The sequence below is a fragment of the Nematostella vectensis genome, chromosome 14 (genome assembly GCF_932526225.1).
Source record: "Nematostella vectensis chromosome 14, jaNemVect1.1, whole genome shotgun sequence".
Lineage (NCBI taxonomy): Eukaryota > Metazoa > Cnidaria > Anthozoa > Actiniaria > Edwardsiidae > Nematostella > Nematostella vectensis.
The window spans coordinates 2,929,191-2,953,854 of NC_064047.1; the positions used below are offsets into that span (position 1 = coordinate 2,929,191).

The 24,664-nt window shown below is 40.3% G+C and overlaps 3 protein-coding genes, 1 long non-coding RNA gene and 2 other non-coding genes across 8 annotated transcripts; 3 read left to right on the top strand and 3 right to left on the bottom strand.

The window, feature by feature from the left end:
* Positions 1-201: 201 nt before the first annotated feature.
* Positions 202-2,384, bottom strand: LOC5504753. The gene is made up of 2 exons (XM_001625587.3): positions 2,150-2,384; positions 202-1,052 (listed from the first exon to the last, which is right to left on the bottom strand). The coding sequence occupies exons 1-2, from the start codon at positions 2,325-2,327 to the stop codon at positions 565-567; spliced, it is 666 nt and encodes a 221-aa protein (XP_001625637.2). The 5' UTR covers positions 2,328-2,384; the 3' UTR covers positions 202-564.
* A 1,507-nt stretch (positions 2,385-3,891) lies between these two features.
* On the top strand, positions 3,892-11,711 carry LOC5504758 (3-hydroxy-D-aspartate aldolase). Its single transcript, XM_032373107.2, has 11 exons — positions 3,892-4,188; positions 4,408-4,464; positions 6,255-6,293; positions 6,525-6,784; positions 7,384-7,465; positions 7,730-7,811; positions 7,899-7,918; positions 8,217-8,330; positions 9,408-9,473; positions 10,342-10,419; positions 10,732-11,711. The coding sequence occupies exons 1-11, from the start codon at positions 4,015-4,017 to the stop codon at positions 10,861-10,863; spliced, it is 1,104 nt and encodes a 367-aa protein (XP_032228998.1). The 5' UTR covers positions 3,892-4,014; the 3' UTR covers positions 10,864-11,711.
* Positions 11,712-12,165: 454 nt separating this feature from the next.
* On the top strand, positions 12,166-22,305 carry LOC5504751 (ribosomal oxygenase 2). Of its 3 annotated transcripts, XR_007306624.1 has the most exons (12): positions 12,171-12,742; positions 13,288-13,407; positions 13,796-13,927; positions 14,262-14,365; positions 14,898-15,018; positions 15,473-15,659; positions 18,184-18,350; positions 18,970-19,066; positions 19,321-19,497; positions 20,330-20,526; positions 21,378-21,775; positions 21,838-22,305. XR_007306624.1 is itself a non-coding variant. In XM_032373101.2 (11 exons), exons 1-11 carry the CDS (start codon positions 12,293-12,295, stop codon positions 21,296-21,298), a joined length of 1,821 nt encoding a protein of 606 aa, XP_032228992.1. In that variant the 5' UTR covers positions 12,166-12,292; the 3' UTR covers positions 21,299-21,313. The 3 variants fall into 3 exon arrangements, 2 of the variants coding, with proteins under 2 accessions (XP_032228992.1, XP_001625649.3); XM_032373101.2 differs by lacking the exons at positions 21,378-21,775; positions 21,838-22,305 and adding an exon at positions 21,230-21,313 and having other exon boundaries at positions 12,166-12,742; XM_001625599.3 differs by having other exon boundaries at positions 21,378-22,305.
* Positions 12,817-14,376, bottom strand: LOC116612424. The gene is made up of 2 exons (XR_004293904.2): positions 14,242-14,376; positions 12,817-13,948 (listed from the first exon to the last, which is right to left on the bottom strand). It is a non-coding gene; the product is annotated as an uncharacterized LOC116612424 (long non-coding RNA).
* LOC116612427 lies at positions 15,954-16,074 on the bottom strand. The gene has a single exon (XR_004293906.1). It is a non-coding gene; the product is annotated as a U5 spliceosomal RNA (small nuclear RNA).
* On the top strand, positions 17,668-17,833 carry LOC116612426. The gene has a single exon (XR_004293905.1). It is a non-coding gene; the product is annotated as a U1 spliceosomal RNA (small nuclear RNA).
* Positions 22,306-24,664: the final 2,359 nt, after the last annotated feature.

Genomic DNA, 24,664 nt, shown 5'->3' on the forward strand with positions numbered 1-24,664 from the left:
ACTCCCTCTAACCCTTAACAGCAAGCATTAAACAATCTATGGATAATGATAAGACTTCGAAATGAGGAAAAAGAATGCCTGCCCTCAGAGGGAGGAAAGAGACATACTCAAAAGCTTTATTCTTTATGCACCCCCATCTCTGACCGCTCTACCCAAGAGACACCTTTCTACATAGCTTTACTGAAAAGACAACACCTCCGCTCAAGGGAAACATTTAATTATGGTACACTTATTTTTGTTGTCACAAAATTTCCTTTCCTTTTGAATCGAAATTCTATCCTTTCTCAATATCTTTGACTGTGCCACCCCTCCCCTCCCCTCAGCAAATTCTGTAAACGCGCAGAAAAAGCGTTTTCTTATTAATTTTTAATAAAAGAGGTTCTTGATAAGTCCATTTACTTGTGTAACAAAACTTTATTAAGTCCCAAGAATTCATTCTTTGCAATTATCGATGCAAACGTTTGGAAAAAATAATTCACAGTCATTTCATAGTAAGCTCGCTGCCCCGCCTATTGTCCAAGATGATTATCACCACTTTCACAGGTCTGACCCAGTTGGAATATCTTACATGAACCAGCCGAACACCATAGCACAGGTCTGACCCGAGTTGTTAACCGAGTCAATGTTGGTTAAATCTTCGCCTGACCACAAACGAAGCTCCTCTCTAGCGGCAACGAACACTGGCTTGTCAAACCTGCTGAATACTAACGCCTGTGACTGGGAATCAAAGCCATCTAGCTTGTACCATTTGGCGGGAGAGGGCGATCCTCCTTCCTCGAAGTCATGAGGGCAGGGGAACACTATCTTGTTGTTGCTCTTAGTGACCACGGTGTTAAGGTCCCTGCCGTCATTGGCTCGGCTCGGATGAGTGACAGCGCAACCCCATTTACTGTTGTACGTTTGTGATTCCTGGGTATCGCAGGTGATGTGACCGCTGACATACGATAGCTTGATTGCGGCGATAAAGCCTTCCATTGGGGCGTTAAAGGCGCCGAATTGTCGACCTGTAGCGCTGAAACAGACGGGGTTGGCGGAGAGAGGGACCCATTTGCCTGAAATATGAGAAAACGATAAATATATCAATAGTCGTAGGGGTTTAGAAGTGGTGTTCACATTCCCCCCTTCCTAATATTGTAAAATAAAAGGAAGAGGAAATGACCAGAAGAGGCGTGCCTTTGCTCCCAATATTTTTTTATCGTGTCTCCCCTTCCCCAATATTTCGCGGCCTGCTACAGCTTTGAGACGTTGGGGAAAGACCTTGCAGGTATTTCTGGGTAAATTTCAAATGAATCTATCTGTCACAGCATGGTGAGGAGGATAATGGATTCAGGTAATGATGATGCCAAAATGCTGAACATCCATCTATTCTTTATGTGTTGCTGTTGATAATGGAATATTTTGTTCAGCTCTCCTCGAATCCTCGTATTTTCCCGCTGAATATCCATACTGCTGAATACTTCGCTATGGTTTCGCGGTCTTTTCTCTGTTATTTATCCTTTTCTGTGCGTCTTTGAATTGACACTTTTTTTGCCCCAGACAGTGACAAGTACCTGTGCTAAGACGTTTTCTGTAAATTGTCCCGTTGAGGGATTATCTTACATTTAATGATATAATGTCAACTAGGTTCTTTGGTTTTAATCGCGCTTGCTGGAATGTTCACGAAAGAGTAACTGACCTGCCTTCTTTACTTGGAAATGGTACAAGCTGGAGATTTTTTTTATATCTTCTAATTAATATTACGGATTAAAGAATTCTTTCTTATGTGTCATTGTTTTTTACCTACTTCTTTGCGGGAAGCATAATCTTTTTCTTTGTCGAGAATTATATTGAGACGTAACGAGGGCTGTAGGAACCGAGTTTGTTCGGCTAAATTCTGATGATGAAATGTGCCTTGTTTGCGACGCGCTCTACGTGTTTGATAAGAAAACCCGGTCAAATTGCGTAATTAAACTACTACTTCGTGGCGCGCGAAATGTCCCTGACGCGCTAGCCGAAACGTGCGCAACTAAGAAAATTAGTCACATATTTTTTTTTTTTTTTGAAACGACTGTGCCAAGTCTCTGGATACCGTTTTTACACAGGGATGTAAACCCGTCTTCTTATTCGAGGTTTGGTATTTTGGAGCTTTCTAGAACATACTAGACATTACCTTGTGGTTTTCCCATTCCTTGCATCATTCCTTTCTGTAGCTGCTTCGCTTCCTCTTGTAGCATTCGTCTCAAAAATGCTTTTTGGCTCTTTGAAAACTGTAAGCTGCAGCAGTCGGCAGCAAACACCGAGTTCACGAACGCGCAAACAACCACTAAAGAAAGAAAGATCTTCATCATGCTTGTCTTTCTCTGTCCCTCTCAGGCAGCAAGCTTGTACCAAGTGAGGAGAGGCGTTGACTGGCAGGGGTTTTATAGGCTAGGGTTGCTTGACAGACATGAGACCAGGGCGTGGTTATATTCCATGGATTTGTCTGGAATAGTGTCTTAAGCCTTTTATCTCACAAAAAGATAATGCTGATCTTCTCAAGATTATTTTAGATTTGATAACTGACAGTAGAGAGAAATAAACTGATTTTTTTTTCTGTTTGGTATTTCAAGCGGCTAATTGGGTTGCTCGATTTCGTTCTTCTTCGGAGGTGGACTATACTTTGGGGATAGTGTTCTTGAATTTGATTTATCTTAGCAGGGCTCAATGGTATAAAAATTGGCCATCTGCACATTATCATCACTTCTTTGTCAAGGAAGAAGCCATGATACTCACCAGAGAAACATGATTTTGCACGACTGTTGAGTCTCGCGGTTCGCTTCATGAGCCTAAAATTTCAGACGCAAGCAAATTGACTAGAACACTGCACTTATTCTTAAGCTTGGGACCTTGTTTTTATTAGGGAAAGTGATGCTAATGATATTAAAAATCGTAGATTATGGGATATGAGTGCCGTAGCAGGGGGTGGCACGTGCCCCAAATATTTTGCTATTTTCTGGATTGTGACCCCCCCCCCCCCCCCCCAATATTTCGAGGTCTGCTACGGCACTGGATGTGAGTTATTATGGGCAGAAGTTGAGTTCTGTATAAACAGTGATGACCTTTGTGTTCGCTACACCCCGCCCCCTCCATCTCTAAAAATGTCTTTGGACTGTCCACTCAACCCCATTACCTTTTAAGGAGAGCTGTTATTGTAATGATTTGTATACACTTTGTCAGTCCCTCAGTTCCTTTATCTGTTTCAATGTATCTGTTTGATACAACTTCTATCACCGCTTTAGAGGCATAATAGGCAGGGTGATGTTTATTCGTATCGGGGCGTAAGGGTGTTGTTATCCGGTGACGAAAGACAGAAACATCACTAGGAAGGGCCAGGAAGGGATTTAAAGGGATATGACTCCATCGTAAACCAAATATCATTTAGACCACAATTGTCTTGAGCAAAGCACGTGCCTAGCCTGGGCCCAGTAAAGCCCTCATCGCACATGATCCACGAGGTTTAGGGGGCGCGGTACCCCCTCCCATCCCCTCTTGGCAATTTTAGAAGACATGTATGACAGCTCAATTCCACCGGTAAAAATAGGAAATTAGATAAAAAATGAACGAGAAATTTATTAAAATAGGAGCTAGATAGCTACCCAATCATAGATCCATCCATGTATTTAAGAAATTTTCTTTCCACTTCATACCGTATACATATTGAACTCCGTAAAACAGGGCCTGCACTGGGGACATTTCCCCCCCCCCCTCCCCCCCCCAATATCTACAAACATGACAAGGGAATTACCAGAAGGGGCTCCCCTTAATATTTTCTTAATGTTTCTGTATTGTACCCCCCCCCCCCCCCCCCCCCTCTTACGTGGCCTGCTACGGATCTGTAAAGTTTTAAAAAACTCCACGTTGTGGGTTACCTGTGTGCCTAAACTACCGCTGACCATCGAAACTTTGTTGTTGAGTCGAAGAGGGGAAAAAAAGAACGAAAACTCAAACTAATTCAAATACACTAAAACCTGTGCGATTGAACTAGCTAATTCTGCGATGTTTGGCGAAATCGGCAAGCAGATCTCTAAGCTAACCACTCCAGTGCTGCTTGTAGATTTGTGCAGATTTGAACGAAACATAAGGAAGTTGATGAAAACGCTAGAAAACAGTGGTGTGAGGGCCCGACCACATGCAAAGGCGCACAAATGCCCTGCAATCGCTCATATACAGGTAGGCAAGAGGGAATTAACGCTTAAAAGTATTGTTTGCGATAGAAACAATAGGCTTTTGTCTGTTAGTATGCGAAACCTCAACATTCTTGTCATTTTACATGCTAGAAACCTCATTCAACCATTCTCATGTCAATCTATTTCCATGCCGGTAATAACATCTCTGTTTCATTTTCGTACATTAAAAGCAATCTATTTATGCAACTCTTATCTCCAACAGATTTCTCATGGGGCTAATGGTGTCTGCTGTCAAAAACTTTCCGAAGCTGAGAGCATGGTAAGAGTTTACACTCCAGAGCTCTGGCTAGGAAATTTTGTTTGTTTGCTTTTCTTTTTTTTTTATTGTTTGCTTTTGTTTTTTTTGTTTTTTTTTTTTAGAAGGGGGGGCAACATTCCTTGCTTTGCTGGGGGGAGGGGGCAGGCCCCAGTTTCTTTCATGTGTTTTTTGTTAAATTCTAGCTCTACTTGGAGTGGTGGTAGTGTTGATGTTGATGGTGATGATGATGGTGGTGATAATGATGGTTGTGGTGGTGGTGATGGTGATGGTGGAAGAGGTGGTGGTGATGATGATGATGGAGATGGTGATGGTGATGGTGATGGTGATGATGATGATGGTGATGGTGATGGTGGTGATGATGATGATGGAGATGGTGATGGTGATGGTGATGGTGATGGTGATGGTGATGGTGATGGTGATGGTGATGGTGATGGTGATGGTGATGGTGATGGTGATGGTGATGGTGATGGTGGTGATGATGATGATGGAGATGGTGATGATGGTGATGATGATGATGAAGATGGTGATGGTGATGGTGATGGTGGTGATGATGATGATGGAGATGGTGATGGTGGTGATGATGATGATGGAGATGGTGATGGTGATGGTGATGGTGATGGTGGTGATGATGATGATGGTGATGGTGATGGTGATGGTGATGGTGATGGTGATGGTGATGGTGATGGTGATGGTGATGGTGATGGTGGTGATGATGATGATGGTGATGATGATGATGGAGATGGTGATGGTGATGGTGATGGTGATGGTGATGGTGATGGTGATGGTGATGGTGATGGTGATGGTGATGGTGGTGATGATGATGATGGTGATGGTGATGGTGGTGATGATGATGATGATGATGGTGATGGTGATGGTGGTGATGATGATGATGGAGATGGTGGTGGTGATGGTGATGGTGATACAATGGGGGTGATGGTGATTGTGATGGTGATGTTGATGGTTGTGGTGGTGGTGATGGTGGTGATGATGATGGTTGTGGTGGTGGTGATGGTGATGGTGATGGTGATGGTGATGGTGATGGTGATGGTGATGGTGATGGTGATGGTGATGGTGATGGTGATGGTGATGGTGATGGTGATACAATGGGGGTGATGGTGATTTTGATTGTGGTAATGGTGATGGTTGTGGTGGTGGTGATGGTGATGGTGGTTATGATGATGGTTGTGGTGGTGATGGTGATGATGGTTGTGGTGGTGATGGTGATGATGATAGTGGTGATGGTGGAAGTGGTGGTGGTGATGGTAGTGATGGTGATGATGATGATGGAGATGGAGATGGTGGTGGTGGTGGTGATGGTGATGGTGATTGTGGTGATGGTGATATTGATTGTTGTGGTGGTGGTGATGATGATGGTTGTGGTGGTGGTGATGATGATAGTGGTGGTGATGGTGGTGGTGGTGGTGATGGTGGTAGTGATGATGGTTGTGGTAGTGGTGGTGGTGATGGTTGTGGTTGTGGCGGTGGCCGTGGCGATGGCAATGATGGTGGTGGTGATGGTGGTGGGTAGGTGTTAGGTGCCCATTTCTTTTATATGTTCTTTGTCAAATTCTAGATCCACTAGGCTCTACAGAGCTAGTTCTGCCAGCTATGGCCCTGAAACTACAGAATTCTGACACAAACGTTTTGAATTCCACTATCATTTGTAATGGGCATTGTTAGGGTTCAAGCTTCAAACACTGTTTTCAAGTAGGGACTGGTCTGGTCCCTCCAACTTTGAATCTGAGGTATTTAGCTCAATCCTGATGTAGCTTGTGATCTCTTATTCTCAGGTTGTATCAGGTGTCAGGGATGTGCTGATATCTAATGAGGTGGGTCTATTTTCTAAATCTTCCAAGAATATTGTGGTTGCTATGTATTTTATTTTTTAGTAGTGCATGCTGTTGCAATAGATGTTGGTAGATTTTTAATAAGGGACCTTACGATTTACAAAGGCAGAGAGACAATGACAGCTCACACGCAAGATTTCAGTTGGAATGTATGATAGGTACCTTGATTTCCACATGAAAAGGGTGCATTATGTGGTACATCCCTCCCTCTAGGTTATTGGAGAATCCAAGCTTCTTCGCTTAGCCTCCCTTGCAAAACAAGCAAAAGTATCAGTGTGTGTAGATGATGCACAGAATGTAGAAGAAATGTCCAAAGTTGCCAGTATCATGGGTGCTACTATAGATGTGATTATTGAGGTGAATGTTGGTCAGGAACGCTGTGGTGTAGAACCTGGGGAGCAAGTGGTTCAACTTGCAAAACATATATTGGCACTGCCTAATTTGAACTTCAAGGGGATACAGACTTATCAGGGGTGAGTAATGAGTTAGTAGATTACCCGGGGGTGATCTTTGGTAAAATCAATGTTAACCCTAAGGGATAGCAGTTTGGGTGTGGTCAACAGAAATTCTTACCCCTTAGAGATACCAAATTGGGTGTTGAAGAAGGAATTGTTAACCCTAAAAGATAGCAGGATCGGAAAAAGCTGTTAAACAACCCCTAAGGAATAGCAGCTTGTAGAATTGTATACCCTAAGAGATAAGAATCAGAAAAATCCTTCATCAACCCCTAAGGGATAGAAGTTGGTCGAAATTTAATACCTTTATTGTTTATTGGACAGCATTTCTTTCCAAATCACAATCATCAAATGACATGTGCTCACATCTTTATGTAGTACTTGGAAAAGTGTTAAAATGTCATTTTTTTTATTATAGAATCCAGGCTCCGGTTTTTTTTTTTTTTTTTTTTGAAGTCGTAAGTTTTTTTGGTGTTTTTGGGCTCTGTTGGACCTCCTGTCATATTTTATAGCCAATATGTACCCCCTGTGTTCCACTAAAACTGCTATTGTCAGTTAACACACAGAAGACCTGTTAAAAGAAAAAAAATTAATTGGGTGGCTCGATGTTGTTATAGATGGAACCAGCATGTGAGGAAGTTTGGAGATAGAAAAACAGCTGTAGCAAAAGTCTCAGAAATGGCAAAAGCCACTGTTGAAGTAAGTGGTTATTATATTTCAGTGACATATTTTGAGAAAAAAAAATGAATAATTAGACTTTTGCCTATAGTGTAGCTATTAATAGAATTCCTTGGACTTTTGAATAGCAATGAAATAACACACCTCATAGTTTTATTAACTGCCACTTGGAGATGTTTTAAGTGATTCTGTTGAAACAATTATGTGCATGTTAAACTTATAGAAGTTATAAAAAATGTTTTTTTTTACTCAAAAATATTATTTGTATTTTTTTTTTATTTCCAGGCCCTCTCGTCTAATAACATCCCATGTGAGGTTGTGACAGGTGGAGGAACTGGGACCTACACATTTGAAGCTGCTAGTGGGGGTGAGTCTGACTGTGTTGATTCCATAGTCGATAAAACTTTGGTCTTTACAGTTATAGCTGTGATTTATTTTATTTGTTTATTTTCAGTATTCACAGAAGTCCAACCAGTATCCTTTCTGATTGATAAATTAATTAAGGATTCATTGCATTACAAGTAAAAGTTTTCTATGAAGGCATTCATTAAAGTAGTTATTTAATTATTTTACAGTATACATCCATATTTCTCATTATTGCTCAAAAGAACAATATTTGGTTCATACAATAACACAAAAAACAGAAATACTGTAATGTTAACCTAATGATTTTGGATATTGAAATTCTTTACATAAACAAATGAATTTTGACAATGAAACCTCTTTTCTTTATCTATGCTCTCTAGCTTTCTTTAACTACCATAATTGTTAGGGTTCATATGTGTTTATGGATGCTGATTATGGAAAAAATCTTGGCGCAGATGGAAACCTGTTCTCTGAGTTTGAGCAGAGCTTGTATGTGCTAAGTACAGTCATCAGTGTAACAGTAAGTTTGTTGTTAATAAAACATTGTCAAGTAACATTATGATGTTAGAAAAGTTGATAAGGGCTGGATCATTTTATGCTGATGATGATGGTGATGATGACAGTGATAATGATGTAAATCATGGAAATCAAATACTGACTGTCATTGATAATTATGACATCTTTATTGAGCTGAAGATGGTGGGAGTGTTTATAAATTACCAAGCTGATAATGATGCATAATCAGTATGATTGATTATGGGATTATCATCAGTAATGATGATGGTGACAACGACAATATATGATTAAGATAATGGTGACACTGTTAGTGGTGGTGCCGAAAGTTATGATGTTGTCAGGGGTGTACGCAGGATTTAAAGAAATTGCAGTCAAAGCATTCAGAAGCTGAATGAGGGCGTGGCCCCTCATCCCGCATCCCGGTAAAGTTCGCTTTTGGGTTTGTAATTGGCATCAATGTGTCAGACTTTTGAGAATATTACACGATCCTTTGTCATCCTCGATCTGAAATAGGAGTTTAGTCGTCGCATGGCACTGAACAACATAACTACAATATGTTTGAAAAATCATCTGTAGACTACCATTATTAAGAAAATTATAGTTTTTTTCCTCATCATATATATATATATAACTACATACATAAAAATGAATGAGTAAACATTTGATTTTTCCCCTCGTTTTGCAAATAAGATCGCCAAATTTTTTTTGTGCAGTCTAGTGACTGCAGGCCTATAGGCTGCGTATGCCCCTGGTTGTATTATATTCTGGCTAAGTTAAGATCAGCCTAGTCCAAAGCATTCTTACTCGAACTTCCTGTGCTTGGAGATGACCCATGCGGTATGGGATAAGCTCAACTACAGCATGGCCACTATAATTTGCCACCAAAGACCATGATCTACCCAAAATGCTCCCTGATTTTACCTCGCTCACACATCAACTTTGTGCCGCTCAGCTATGTTCATGTATAGTTTTGCCTATTGTTTTATTCTGGCCTTGTGGCCTGTGTAATAGAGGTACAGTAGTGTTGATCTTGATTATTTTCTTTTTATAATCAAATTCATTGTTTTCTTGTATTTCATAGCCTGGCAAGAGGGCAATACTAGATGCAGGGATGAAAGCTCTCAGCCTTGACTCTGGTCCACCGCTTGTAAGAACCCACTCACTTACTATAGGACCCTGCTAAAGGGGCCAAATGGGGAAGGCGGGGCAGTTTGGCCGTACCCGCCCTAACTGACTATCTGTGTGTGTACCGACTATTCAGTCAAATTAAAGCAGCATTGTCACCAGTTTACTTCTGGTCAATTACGTAACATTCTGATAATTTTTAACGGAAAATGCAAAAATAAAAGAAGTGTGTCTATTGGAAATTTCTTCAAGGATGTGACTGATAATTTAGAGCAGATGGCCAGTTTAATAGCACAGATTCTAATAGGTTCTTTTTTGTCTCTTGTAGATTACCTTTCATTCTTAAACACTCATCCAAACATTAAATATTAAGATTTAGTTATTAGTAGGGGGAACTGACTGACAAAATTGAGAGAACTTGACATTTTTTTATTGGTTTGTTTATTTACCTAATGTATAGTACACACTTTTTTTCACGCGAAAATGACCTCCAAAATCCGGGTGCGTATTGTACATTAAACTTCTTGATTGATTGGTTGAAAATGTGCATAATAGTAAAATTAAAAAGCTCTTGAGTATTTTAACCTGCAAATAAGTTAGTTTGTCATTTTACATTTAACCAAATCTAAATTTAACTTACAATGATGTGAATAAGAACTTGAACATAAAAGGTACTGTTTTCATGTTTATCTATGCCTCTAGCACGCTTGTTTTTATTGACATTTTACTGGTTTTGATCATTTGTATCATATTTTTCTCAATGTAGTTACTTTTTCTATTTTTTTAATGACCTCAAAAATCAGGGTGCATATTATACATATGTGCGTATTATACATGAGTAAATACAGTACCTGTTACATATTGGTCTTTATCCTTATGATATTTTTCAGATTAAGGACCATCCCCAGTTAATTTATCACAATGGTGGGGATGAGCATGGTATTGTCAAACCTTCAGGAGAGTTAAAGGTGAACGTTTTTCTTTAATAGAGTGTGCATACACAGGGGTACGTGGCTGAATTGTTGCCTTGAATGCCTTCAAGGATAGGTTGTTTGTGAAAGTTTGTGTTCTCCCCCCCCCCCTTTTCCCAATTGGTCAAGCCCCCTCTTAAGCAAAGAGCTACCAATGCACCTTGAGCCAAATTCAATTTCCCTGAGTTTCAAGTTTTAGGGTGTTGTCAACTTTCTATAACAGGGGTGTTACTACAACAAAACACTTCAAGTTTTAGTTGCACATAAAAACAACCCTTTGGTTATAAATTTTGCTTTATTCACATACAGGTGGGAGACCAGGTCTGGCTTATTCCTGGTCACTGTGACCCGACTGTCAACATGCACAACTGGATGCTTGGTGTTAGGAACGGCATGGTGGAGACTGCATGGCCAATCACCGGCAGAGGACCTGGAATATGATTGGGCAGAACAATCATGGGCGTGAACATGGGCTAGGGAGGTGGGCATGTGACCCCCTTTGTCCAAGCCTTGCCACACCCCTGATACTACTCATAAGAAATCTCCCTTCTTGGAGATTAGAAAAAGAAGATGTTAAAATGATAGCAAAGATTATCTTAGTATTTCTTTGTTTTTGAAGTTGTTTGTAATTTATTATCTGTAATCACTATTTTATCCTAAAAATTGCAAAATAACTAGCTTGTATTTCATCAAAAGATTTAAAGCATTCAGCAATGACAATGTAGAATAATCCATATATGTAAAATAACTGCTTTACTGTCTCTAGTGCTTGAAAGGCAATCCTTTGTAAGGTTTTCCTCTAAAAAGGGTTGGAATGGTCAATTTAAGAAATTACAAAAAAAAAATAATTTGAGAATTTGAGAAAGAAAACTTTCTTTTCTAAAACAAGTGAGATCAGAGACTTTCCAAATATGAAAAAAACTTGAACTCTAATATCATAGAACTGGGAGATGCCATTATAAAATTTAGCAAAAATCAATATTTCTAGGGAGAATTTGCAAAAATTAAGAATTTTATTTATTTCTTACACATCAAATGCAGATCACAGTAAAAAAAAAAACATGTTTACCTAGATATGTAATAGTGTTGTTTCAAAGCAGGCACCTTTAGTAAAAGTGCAAATTCCCAGGGTAGTGATTGAAAATATTTGCTTAGGACACAACATCGCACATTGCCTGGTGCCCCTATTGCCAAATCTTCTAGTCGAACTTGAAGGTATCAAAACAGATCAGAAAAAATATTTGATGTAATACTGTTAAGAATCTTGTTTGAATAAAGTGATTTGCCTATTCTCTGCCCATGCTTGTTAATGGTTTATATTTTTTTAAAGAATGTCACCCAGCCACTTTTATGCCATAATTGTTTTCATTTAAAAACTGAGGATATTTGTTAGAAAACTTCAAACTAAATCACCTAAGATTGAAGTCTGGTACTTAATAAACTTGATTTAAAGACCATTAGTTGCTATTAAATTAGCTGATGGAAATGGTTCTTGAGGGCTTGGTATTGCATGGGGCAACATGATTAGCGATCTTCAAATGATACATGTCTTCAATGGGAGATTAAGACACGTTTGAAAGTTTTGTGAACGACAATTGTTTCGTTTTATGACACTAGTTAGATAGGAATGATTTGTAAACCTGATGTTTCAGATGTAAACAAATCATTCCAAAAAGAACAGGAACCGGAAATAAGTATGTACGTTTTTGCAACTTGAAGTAACCAATCACAGCGCAGTGCATACGATTAGAGCGCCAACTTGGAACAACTTTCGTCCATGTGACGAAAAGTTTGCCATTTGGGCCAAAAACTGCTCATCTCGCAGGTCTAACATTCAAAGTTCCTTTTCTCTTTCTCACTTGCCTACAACATGAAACGAAAGACGCGCTCTGTGAGCTCTTCAGGTGCTTCTGCAGAACGGAAGACCAAGAAAACCAAGACAAAAAGCGGTGAAGAATTACAAGAAGCAAGCACCACAACCAAGCTCGACTTCTCTTCTCCAGAAAACCTCTTCGCTTCTCTCATTGCCCCGACTTCGAATAAAGACTTCTTCGAGAATTATTGGGAGAAAAAGCCCCTGGTCATCAACAGAGAAGACTCTGAATTCTATGGAGCTCTGTTTTCCAAAGCTTTCCTGGAGGTTCTGTTGAAGAAAAAGGAAATTAACTACGTGGAAGACATAAATGTGTGTAGATATATCGATGGGGAGAAGGAATTTCTGAACGAAGACGAAGGAACTAAAGCCACTGCGTCAAAGATTATGAAAAAAGTGAAGGACGACAACGCAACGATTCAGTTCCACCAACCACAAAGGTTCCAGGTTGGTATTATCAATGTCATTTTAAATATTGTTCTATTGATTTGATGGGCTACGAGCAAAACTGGAACTCGAACTCAAAATTGTTCACTTTTAATTCTTCTTTTGCATGCACTATTTACTTTATTTCTATTTTCTTTGTTTAAATGAATATAGTAAGCCATTACTAGAAGCAAAAAACCTTAGATGATATTGAAATTAATTACCTACTTTGTACCCCATTTCTTATACCCCCTTAACCCCACCCATTCCATATTGGGCCAAGGCGAAATTCTAACCTTTTATCACGTGTTTCTTAGTTGTGTCAATTTTTAAAATCTCCTGGAGTTTTAATCTCTTTTAGTTTATCCTATCTACTATTAATTAATAGGTACACATTCTTTTACAGGGCGTGTACCAAAATGAACCCTTTTTTGCTCAAGCACTGAGGTTTTTTTACCCCCTCTCCTTGAATTTTTTTTAATAATTTTCATTTATTATGCAAAATATGAAACACAGTCTAAGTAAGCTTCAAAAAGTGTGTTCTATTCATGTCTTATTTTCCGCAGGACACCCTGTGGCAACTGAATGGTAATCTTGAAAGGTTCTTTGGGTGCCTTGTTGGTGCTAATGTCTACATAACTCCACCCAACGCACAGGGACTTGCACCACACCATGATGATGTGGAGGTAAATTATCTTTGTCAGCTTGGATATGCCCAGTGGCTCAGGTGCGTACCCAGGATTGGCTGAGGGGGGTGCGCAGTCATAGGTAACATATTGAAAAGGCCTAGTATTTGAAGATTTCTTAATAAGAAATGCCAAGGGGGGTGCGTGCGCCCCCTGCGCACCCCCCTGTGTACGCGCCTGTAGCTCACTTGATTGAATGTTATGAATAATCTCTCAAAATATAAATGAATTGCAGATTCTCACGTACTGCTGGCTAACAAATAGCTGGCAATAGAGCCTAAAGACCTTTCTATAACCTATAATTTCTATTGGTAAAATGAAATATATTCTGTTTAATTATCCAGGCATTAGCTTTTTGCAGTGAGATATAAAATCTTGTGCTTTATAGGTATTCATACTTCAACTGGAAGGGGAGAAGAACTGGAAATTGTACAGCCCTCTTGTTGAGCTGGCTTTGGACTACAGTGCTGACTTAGAGGAGGATTCCATTGGGAAACCAACTCATGAATTTACCCTTAAGGTACTTCACTTGTCCATCCGCCTGACAGATATAAGAGGAATAATAATAATAAGTCAGTGATAGCAGAACTTGGAAGACCATTTGCCTCTCATGCCGAAGAACACAAATTACTGTGTAGTTGTTTTGCTGAGATCATCATTTCACTTTTTCCCGTAACGCCTATAAGGGATAGTGTATTAAAAATTGCGCCCCTCATCCCGTTATTTTGAGAATTTTTACAGACCTGTAATTCATTGTTAATGTTACATTTTTATGATATCTATTTTTTTATTAGAGGCTTTTTTTATGTGATAGACAAAATCACTGTTACTTACTGCTCCATTATTTTCTCCAGACTGGTGACCTGCTGTATTTCCCAAGAGGCACAATCCATCAGGCTGAGACTTTGAAGTGTGGCAACCACTCAACCCACATCACCCTGAGCACCTACCAACAGAAGTAAGGAGACCTTTAGTATTCTCCTCCCCCCCCCCCCCCAATTCTATCAGCTACAGTACCACTCTAGAACATGTGCAAATATGTTCGCGAAATTGTTCGCAAAAAAGATGATGTTCGCGAATGCAGTGTTCGCAAAAAGACCTGGACAAACCATTCGACAAACGGGAACTCATAACATGTGACCAAAGAATTACTAATACTCATCACTTAAAATACATACAGGGGTTCTTCAAGCGATTTAAATAAATTGTTCTGTAAACTTTAGCTCAGAGCTCTGGTTATCTTTAAAATCAGAAACAACAAATTCGGTTGTAGTCTGATATACGTCAACTTCAATAATTTGTAGACGATCAAGACAAGAAACTTTCAAGTTTGAGAAATAAAGACAATAAAGATGGCGGAGGAAAGCCAATGATTTCTTGCTCATAGCAAACAATGGCAGGATATTGAATTAAAATGGACGGTTATGAGATAAAAAGAAGTAATCATATTCATAATGGCAAAATTGATGGTGTGTTGTTTTTCATGGAAGTGCATGGGGCCACTTCATCTCAACTGCCTTGACGGATGCCATTGAGAAAGCCATGGAGTCAGATGTCAAGTTCCGCCGTGGCCTGCCAATCAACTTTGTCAGCCAACTGGGGCTTGGGATGGTAAGTTATTAAAATTTGCTCAAATGAAGATTTAGGATTGTGAAACCGTTGGAGCTTTGTTATTTTTCAACCAAGCTATAAATTGAGAATGTGTCTACGTGATTTTCCAGTAGATCCATCATAACCCTTTATAACCCTCTCCCCTAACCACTCCTTTTTCATGACACACATACAAAAAAAATGTGTTTAAATACAATTTGACTAAAAAAAATTGGTCCATATCTACCCCCTAGCATTTTTTAAATTGTTATTTTTTCTTTAATGATTTTGAATTTTAGATGCTTAATATTAAGATAGAATAAGAATCTTAACAATCAGAAGCAGAAATATTCTCAATGTCCACTATCATAATACACTGTTTGATTGATCACCTGCAATTTCTCAATTAATGTTTGTAAAAGACTTCGTCTTGAGGAAGCCTACTTATCTTTAAACTTTTATTACTTTGTAAAAGGATATACAGGGGGATGACGAGAAGGCAATTGCAAGCAAGAAAGAGAATGAAAGCTTCAAGAAACAGCTAAAGGAGCTTCTCATTGCCTTAGTTGATCATGTGGACGCCAACGAGACCTCTGATAAAATGGCGAGTGATTTCATGGCGAGTAGGCTACCGCCTTTTGAAACAGAAAAAGACGAAAAAGGTTAGTCAAAATTTGAACAGAGATAAATCCGCTTCAATCACTTAGGAGCCCAATACACCCTACAACAGAAACTAACATATTTTATTCCTTATGTATAAAATGATAAAGAGTTAGCTATTTGCTTCTAAAAATGGCAAAAGCTCAAAATATAAAAAACTAAATCAAAACATCTCTGCCACGCAAATCGGATTAAATGAATCCCATAACCTGTAAAAGCGACTTTGCTTGTATTATTCTTCAGCAAGAGACCATTTATTGTCTGTTGTCTTTAGTTATTGCTTTGGTTTGGTTGGGAGCCCCGCTATAATGCAGGGCAACAAAAAATTAGTCTATAGACTCATTATGTTGTTCTCCTCCACGGAAATCTTTAGTAAAAGGCGAAAGATTTTTGCGCTCTGAAGGAAAACCAGAGTGACCCTAGTTGGCTACGTCCGATCGAGCCGTCATCTACTCTCGCCCTACCTCATGTGGGAAAGTGGAATAGTATATCTGTCGACCAGCGGTGTGCCATAAAAAGCCATGCTTAGAAAACAAAATATAGTTTTTTCTCAACTTTTATCCGTAATTATTACACTAGCGCATCGATTCTTACTTTACCCGTGACTAACTACTTTTAATTTTTCACTTTGTGTTATTTATAAAGCATTTTTCTTGTATGTACGTGTTTTGTTTGCAGTATCTCTGACGTCACTAGCCCAGGAGCTAAATTTTTGAGAGCCGCGTGTATTTTGATTTTCAGACGTTACGATATCATTCGCACACATTTTGCCGCTGTTATTTAAAGGTCATCTATGTTGTTATGGATTGTCGGTAAACTGCGACGCTTGAACTTCGAATTCTAATTTTGCGGTTCGTCGCTTGTCGTCTATTGCTTCTCTAGGATCCGATAGCAAAATCGCAGATGCGGTCAGTAATCTTTTGTCGCATCTTTCTATCTAGCGATTGTTACTTAAATCCTGATCAACCCTCGTGTCGTAAAGTAGGCTACGAAATTTACAGTAGAATTCTCACGACACGATAATTATTTCTCTTCGAACACGACTCAAGGGAAAGCAAACTTGGCATCGCTTTCAAACGAAAACCCTATCCACTGTAGTATGTATCCATCCCTATTTCCTACTCGCGAATCCACAATATTGTATTGTTTAATAGTGTGTTCTTTATCAGTTCCTGTGCGTTAGTCTTCACAGCTCATAAAACTATTTTTAATTAGTACGATCAGATAAGTATATCGTGAGGGAATTTCACTTGAAGCAGAGTTCTGACGACTTTGCTGTTAACCACAGAATAATGTTTAAAATCTTGATTCGATGCCCACGTCGTGTTAGGATGGCGAGCTTAGTTTAATCAAAGTGATTATTGTGAGTCGAAGGAGTTCGAACAAAGAACTCCATGATTTGTTTGTGATTTGTGTAAATAGACAGCAAAGCCGGCGAAACTCTAGAAGCCCATCGTGATGTGTCTCGTTCTTATAGGCATAAAACAAAACAAAAATAAATTGATGGGTACAATAAAGGGAAATTCGCATGGTTTACCACGTTTTTATATAGGTCTGTTTTTAGTGTGTTTATCCACCCTCTCCCTTTCCACAGAATGACCATAACGATAAAATGTTCGAATTGCAGGGTAAGAAAATTTGCAGGGTATTAAATATCAATATACTAGCTCTAAAAATCTGACTTTAATCAGAATTGTGACTAGTTATATTAGTAAACAGAGGCAACTACATCCGTAATCTGCCCTGTGAAAATTTCTATAATGTTTTGCTAGTCTTCTGCTATGGTTTTGCCTTTAACTGCTTTATGAATCGGAGCAAAATAGCATCATTCAGAACCCATACCCGACAATATTTTTTCTGCGCATCGCTCTTGACCTGACTGACCAATCATCATGCTCCGTCTGCGCATGCCGTGACGTACCTTGCTGTCTGTAACAATTGTAAAGTGGCGTCCCACATGTGTGCGACGGCGTCGCTATATCCCATCCTCAAACATTTTCGAAAATAAGCATACTTACCTGACGCGGGAGGTTTACCGTGATCATCAAGGCGGTCCTCTCAGGGCGAGGCCCTCTCATTGCACTTCGATTGGGTTGACCCTTGCGATTACCCCAAATGTGGGTAACTCGAGCGTATAATTTCTGGTAGTGGGGACCTGCGTTCGCGCTAGTCCCCGAACAATTAACTAATAGTCTCTCCTAATTTAGCTATAATGCAACGGTTTTATTGGTTTAAAGCACAATTTTTGTAAAAAAAAAAAAATGTTAATAATTGGGGCAAGATTATTATTGTTGCAAAAGCTATCAAGTAAAAACACGCTTCAAAGTAGCCTGATGTAGCCATTTACCTATTTTCCCGGTGTTCTTATAGCCGCCACTTGGATTTTATCCAAGATGGCGGCCACGAATCGCTCGAGGCCGGTTTTTCGCTATAAAAACCTGCTCTTGCTATAAGATTTATAGTGTTCTAAAATTCTTTATAGTATTCTAAAATTTCTTAATTTTTGTATGTTTACTTGTTGCTCAGCCAAATCCGAGAAACCGACAGCGGATAGCGAGGTGAAATTCCTCTATCCCGAGTACGTCCGAGTAACTTCTGGAGAGGCCGCTCCTTCTGGACCAATCATCGCTCTTGCCGACAGCAACTCGGAAGACTCCGAGGAGGGAGAGGAGTCCGATGATGAGGGATCTGACGTATGTATTAACCAGTTATTTTAATGCGCCAGCGCTACTTTCGACCAGCAGGCGCGGGCGCGTAGACCGCGGCTGCACAATAAAAAATTGACAACTTTTTATGACGCGCATCTACACGAGCAATTTTCTAGAATTGTCTATTTTTTTTTTTTTGCTGGCAGAAAACTGACCTGCTACCTTTTCGACGAGCCAAGTTGCCGGCCAAATTACACGGTCAATTTCAGTTGTCAACTAAAAGTTGCTCGTGTAAATGGGCCTTAATTCGAAAGCGGCGCGCGTATTTTAAATTTCGCAACCATCCCCGAAAACCAGGGAACCGAAAACCCGACAAAAATTGCCAAAATTACGAAAGCCCGACGAACGATTGCCGACTAGTTGACGAGCGGCGGCTAGTTATCTAGCCCACAAAAATATGAAGTACTTAAAGAGCCCTTGTTAAGCACACCATTGTTATTTGTTTTTATTTAATGTTGAATAACCATCTAAAGACAAATTTTGTTACTTTATTAAACTTAATTCAATAGAAAATATCGCATTGGCTCCCCTAAATCAGCCGATTGATAGGATGACAAATTGGCGGCCGAAAAGGGCTGTTTAAAACTGTTTTAAACCTTTGCAGGATGAAGATATGGAGGTGAGCGAGGGGGAGAAAAAATCTAAGAAGAAGAGCGCTAATGCCGAGAATGGCGGCGATAAGGCCTCCAAGGCCAAGAAAGGTGATACTGGAAAATGTTAATAGTTCGTTCTTCCTTTTCGCAGACATAAGCTTATATTTCAGTTTTAAGGCTTTCGTAAACCGAAACAAAATCAGGGCCGTCTACACGGGCAATTTTTCGTGTATACGTGCCGTTCACATTAGCAGTGTAGACGGCCCTTTATTAAGAATTATTCAACTCAAAACTTCTGGGTGTTATTACTTTGTTAGCTAGAAGCCAACAAGTGTTGCTTATTTTATTTGTTTTATGTACAGAGAAAAAAGGCGATGACGACAAGGAAGCAAAGTCCAAGAAAGAGAAGAAGACGAAGAATGGCGGCAAGGTAGACGGCAAGAAAACCAAGAAAGGAAAGAAGAAAGAGGAGAGCGAAGAGGAAGAGGAGAAGAGTGAAGAAGAGAAAAAGAGCAAAAAGAAGACCAAGACCAAGAAAGGTAAATCTTTGAAGGATGTCTACAAGAACAACTGTAATTACAGTCAATCTGTGCCAATGTGACGCTTCAGGTGCGAACGCACCCCTCCACAACGGCCAAAAGCCCACTTTCGGTTCTCAATAGACGTATTATTTGTAGACAAAACTATAAAGCATATAAGCTAGATCACTCTGGTTTGTCATTAATCTGTAAGCCATACTTTTTGTAGCCAAATCCGACAATAAACGTCCTGTGGAGATACTGCAAAGGAATAAGAATAATCCCATTTCATTCTTTTTGGGGTGGTCAGATTTTTACCCCCCCCCCCCCCCTTCCCCCGAAAAAATTAGGTCCACTGTATTGGATTTCGCACCCCTCCCCCCCCCCCCCCCCCCCAAGAAATTTCCTGGGTACCGGCCTGGTAGCGACGCTATTAACCCCCTTTTTCACTAGCAATCTTATTTGACATAACTTTGTGCCAATTTTCATTCGTCCTCCTACTCGTTTCGTAGTTTAGTCTGGCCTTGAATTTGTTTAGATTGCTCTGAAGTGCAATCTATCTTTTACCAGGAATGGCATAGTTTTATTGCTAAAGCTCATGAATTAGTATTCACAAATAATTATATTTTCCAATTTAATGGTTTTCATTGTTTCATAGACAAAGCGTACTCTTATTTGAATCAACCTGAAGTCTTCGATGGGGTTACAGTTATTCCATGATTATATGTATCCTTGAAAAATAAATCAGGCCTTTGGTGGTTTAAATAAAGGTTCATGGTTTCAATCTTTTTGCGTGGCCCACAGGAAACTGATGCCACTGCCCCTTTAAAAATATTTCTACTTGACATTTCAGGCAAGAAGGAGAAGCAGGAGAGCGAGTCCGAGGAGGAGAGTGATGCCGAGTACGAGCTGGGGACTGAGGATAGTAGTGAAGACAGCGGGGAGGAGTCTGGGCCCGACTCTGAGGACGAGGAGAGTGGCAAGGCCTGGGTACTAGTCCATCATTCCCTCAATAACGACCGTTCACATCATATGATGGGCATGCCTGAGGTAGGGTGCCTTGCCTTTACTAAGACTTTATTGGTAATTCATTAATATAATAGTTATCTAACAATTTTACAAATATTTTGGCTTTTGTGGGTCACCTCCATTTACTCTACCTTACCTCGCCCGACCTCACATCACCTCACCTCATATCACTTTGCCTTACCTCACCTCATATCTCACCTCATACCACCTTACCTCACCTCTTATCACCTCACTTCACCCCATATCACCTCCACCTTACCTCACCTCACCTCATATCACCTTAACTCATCTCACCTTGTCTTACCTCACCTCGACCCACCTCAACTCACCTCATATAACCACACCTTGCCTCACCTCAACTCATATCACCTCAACTCACATCACCCCACCTCCCCTCATCTCATATCACCTCACCTTCCCTCATCTTATCTTACTACACCTCTCACTTCACCTCACCTTGCCTTATCTCACCTTATATCACCTTACCTCACCTTACCTCGTATCACCTCACCTCACCTTATCTTACTACACCTTATCTTTACCGCCCCACCTCACCTTAGCTTACTTCACCTCGTATCACCTCACCTCACCTCATATCACCTCAACCCAACTCACCTCAGCTTAACTAACACCACCTCACCTTATCTTACTTTACCTCACCACACCCCACCTCACCTCCTTATCACCTCAGCAACCCTGACAGTATTCCCCCACATGATTGCAGCCTTCAGTGCTGAAGTTAGCTGTGACGTACCAAGACGCACTTCTGCTCCTTTACTTTACCTCACCTTAGCTTACTTCACCTAACCACACCTTACCGCACCTCCTTACCACCTCAGCACCCCTGAACTTATTCCCTCATATACTTGCAGCCTTCAGTGCTGAAGTTCGCCGTGACGTACCAAGACGCACTTCTGCTTCTTTACCGCAAGAGACACGAGTTTATTCCCGTGAAGAGCCTTCCCCTTGACTCTGAAGAAGCGCTGTACTTGGTCAATTCACTTTGGGCAGAGGGCCTACTCCAGGTCAAGTGATTCAGACCCACAGCTAAGAGCTTTACCATTTATCCTGATAGCTAGACTAGGTGTAGTGCCAAAGGCTTTTCTCAGCTAATAGCTTTACCATTTATCCTGATAGCTAGACTAGGTGTAGTGCCACTGGCTTTTCTCAGCTAAGAGCTTTACCATTTATCCTGATAGCTAGACTAGGTGTAGTTCCAAAGGCTTTTCTCAGCTAAGAGCTTTACCATTTATCCTGATAGCTAGACTAGGTGTAGTTCCAAAGGCTTTTCTCAGCTAAGAGCTTTACCATTTATCCTGATAGCTAGACTAGGTGTAGTGCCACTGACTTTTCTCTTGTTGTCTACATTCTACGGTACCTCAGCTGTTTGTCAAAGCCGTATGTTATTTCACGTTTGGTCTTGGTCAGGTTTCTACAGGAACTGTTCCACACTGTGGTATATTTTACAATGCTTGTGGGTATATCCAGCATTTAAACCAGGTTACACGGAGTGAATAATAAGGTATGTTTCTTACGAGGTACTCCTTCCAGCCAGACACTCTATATTATAAGGGTGTTCTCTTGATCTTGAGGAGCTAAAAAAAGTGGAGTCATACAAGGACCGTTGCTAAGGATTAATGAATGTGGTCATAGATTAGGACATGATGTGTATTGTTGAGTGGAAAAATGACAGTTTTAATGTTAATTATTATGTCAGGATATGAAAATGCTGTCAAAGCTAAAGAAAAATAATACAATACGTTGTGCTTGAACTTATATCATAAATGATATTTTTCACGATCCCTTTCTACACGTGTCCTTTTACTCGTTGGATTTGCGCGCGCGTCGTTCTTTGAGGGTACGTCGTTGAGAACGGCGCGCGGCGTTCTACGTTGTAAGTATTCTAAGTATCTGCTAATGACCATTTCTACACGCCTTTTAAGCGCATTCACTGTCTAACAGGGAGCCCAAAATTAAAATTGCCTGCTTAGGAAGAGCATATAAGCTCTGTGCCATATGTTCCCCCATGAATACGCATTGCACGAAAATGGCGCGAAAATTAAAAACGTTTGTAAACCTTGCGCGAAAAAACAAAAGGCACGAGAGAATGCAAGAAAGTTGCTATGGGCCCGGTCGCACTAGCAAGATGTTCAGGAGATGTCAGGGACAAGTTTGTCCCGTGACATCTACGCACTATCTGACATTCTTAAATTAAGGTCTCACTGGTTGCAACATCTTTGGATCACGAGCCCTAAAAATAACATCGTATGTCATTCATCTGCGTCTCCTTCGCGCGCGGGAGATTCGAAGAGCAAATACTCTCTGCATGCTGCACGTCCGCATATTAAGTCTTGAATAGAAAACAAATCTGCTGCTTTTCGTTTGGATGAACCTATACATCGTGCTGCGTTAGTCGGATGCATAGCTGTTACTGTTTGCAAATGAAGTTGTCTATTATGCACCGAAGGCGAAGACGTACATTTTTGGCTTAGAATTGACCGTTCCTCACGCCGCCAGATTGTTGGAAATAAGGGATTTTGGTAGGGATTCACCTCTAGCTTTGAAGGCGAAGCAAACGTTGCTATTTGAGACCATTTACGTTTTTTGTGTGAGTGACGTTCTTTGCTCGATAAGAATAAAAACAAACAGAGTTCCCCTGATATCAGGTAGATGTCCTGTCCTGGGGCAGGACATCGGCTCCTTTGATGTTTTGTCCCGACCGGCGAATTTGTCGTGTTGCGTAAAAACATAGGTCGCACTTGGCTTCGGAACATGTCACGGACATCTGTCAGTTTTTTAGCTTATCTAAACAAAGATGTCCTGAACAATCTTGCTAGTGCGACCGGGCCCTATGATATAATTTTATATTGTCGTCACTTTGTCACAGATAACTCCACGTCTTCCTCTTGGCTAAACCCCGGATTCTCTGGTATCCAGGGTGTTCTGACCTTTTAGCACTACATCATCAATGTACACGTGGGTGCAGCCTGCTAGAGTGGCTGCTGCTGATATCTCTTCTCATGGGGGGTGTTCAATTCACTGGTGGTCCTGTCACTAGGTATCGGCTAACCAGTGAATCAATAAACACGCCATGATAGGTTTATGTGCGTTTAACGCTTGTTTTGGTTCCGGAAAGAAAGTAGGGACCTTATCATAGAAGAACATATTATTTGTCTTTTGAACTATTGAGTTCTGCGCAAAGCGCAAAAACACAATCTTGACTAGCTTCGAGAATATCTCAAAAATGGGGTATCTGTTTTCGGCGTTATCTAAATGTGAATTCCTTGCGAGATTTGTGATTGATGGGAAAAAAATTGTTAATTCAATCATTTGAGGTGAAAAACACTTCGTCCGCTTATTATGAAAGTTTTAGGTATTCAAACATTGTATTGCTTAAGAAAATATTTACAGGTTTGAGGGTAAGGGCACATATTCCTTGATTTGTTTGAGAATTCGCAGCCAATAGCATAGGGCGATGAGTTAAATGGAGACTGACACGAGATGACAATGCAATTTTGAGTACGAGGTTCACATAGTGCATGCCGTCACCACGCTGATAAAGCGATCTTAAGCGACGACGACGGCAACGTGGACGACGACGGCAGAAAACAATGAGATTTGATTTAGAATTCAATAGCAGCACGTGAAAATGCGTTCTGTCTGATAAATTTCAGCCGTTTTCCCTAAAACCACGACGTGAACTCCAACTTTCACGGTCAATTGAGGACGCGGGACGTTTGCAGTGTAAACTCCTCTAACCACGTTCGCTACTGTAGAAATAATGTCCTTGGTTTATTTTTATCTATCTCTGACTATAATGTTTTGCTTGTCCCCTTGCAATTATATTATAACTGATCGCCAAGCGCAAACACATCCTTTTCGATCTCGTTGTCCTAGCCGTCGCCGTCGTCCTTGCTTAAGGTCCCTAAGGTCCCAATTGCAATGGAATAATCAAAACATAGTCAGAGACAGATAATAATTGACTAATGACATTATTTCTACAGTAGCGAACGTGGTTAGAGGAGTTTACAGTGCAAACGTCCGCAATTGACCGTGAAAGTTGGAGTTTTCACGTCGTGGTTTTATGGAAAACGGTTGAAATGCATAAGACAGAGTGCATTTTCACGTGCTACTCTTGAATTCTGAATCAAATCCCATT

Excerpts from the sequence above, each read along its gene's own strand:
- LOC5504753 (XM_001625587.3), bottom strand. The coding sequence starts at position 2,327 with ATGATGAAGATCTTTCTTTCTTTAGTGGTTGTTTGCGCGTTCGTGAAC. Across the intron at positions 1,053-2,149 it reads AGGAATGGGAAAACCACAAG|GCAAATGGGTCCCTCTCTCC; the intron begins GTAATGTCTAGT and ends CTCATATTTCAG.
- LOC5504758 (XM_032373107.2), top strand. The coding sequence starts at position 4,015 with ATGTTTGGCGAAATCGGCAAGCAGATCTCTAAGCTAACCACTCCAGTG. Across the intron at positions 4,465-6,254 it reads TTTCCGAAGCTGAGAGCATG|GTTGTATCAGGTGTCAGGGA; the intron begins GTAAGAGTTTAC and ends TCTTATTCTCAG. Across the intron at positions 7,919-8,216 it reads TATTCACAGAAGTCCAACCA|GGTTCATATGTGTTTATGGA; the intron begins GTATCCTTTCTG and ends CATAATTGTTAG.
- LOC5504751 (XM_001625599.3), top strand. The coding sequence starts at position 12,293 with ATGAAACGAAAGACGCGCTCTGTGAGCTCTTCAGGTGCTTCTGCAGAA. Across the intron at positions 13,408-13,795 it reads CACACCATGATGATGTGGAG|GTATTCATACTTCAACTGGA; the intron begins GTAAATTATCTT and ends TGTGCTTTATAG. Across the intron at positions 15,019-15,472 it reads GCCAACTGGGGCTTGGGATG|GATATACAGGGGGATGACGA; the intron begins GTAAGTTATTAA and ends ACTTTGTAAAAG.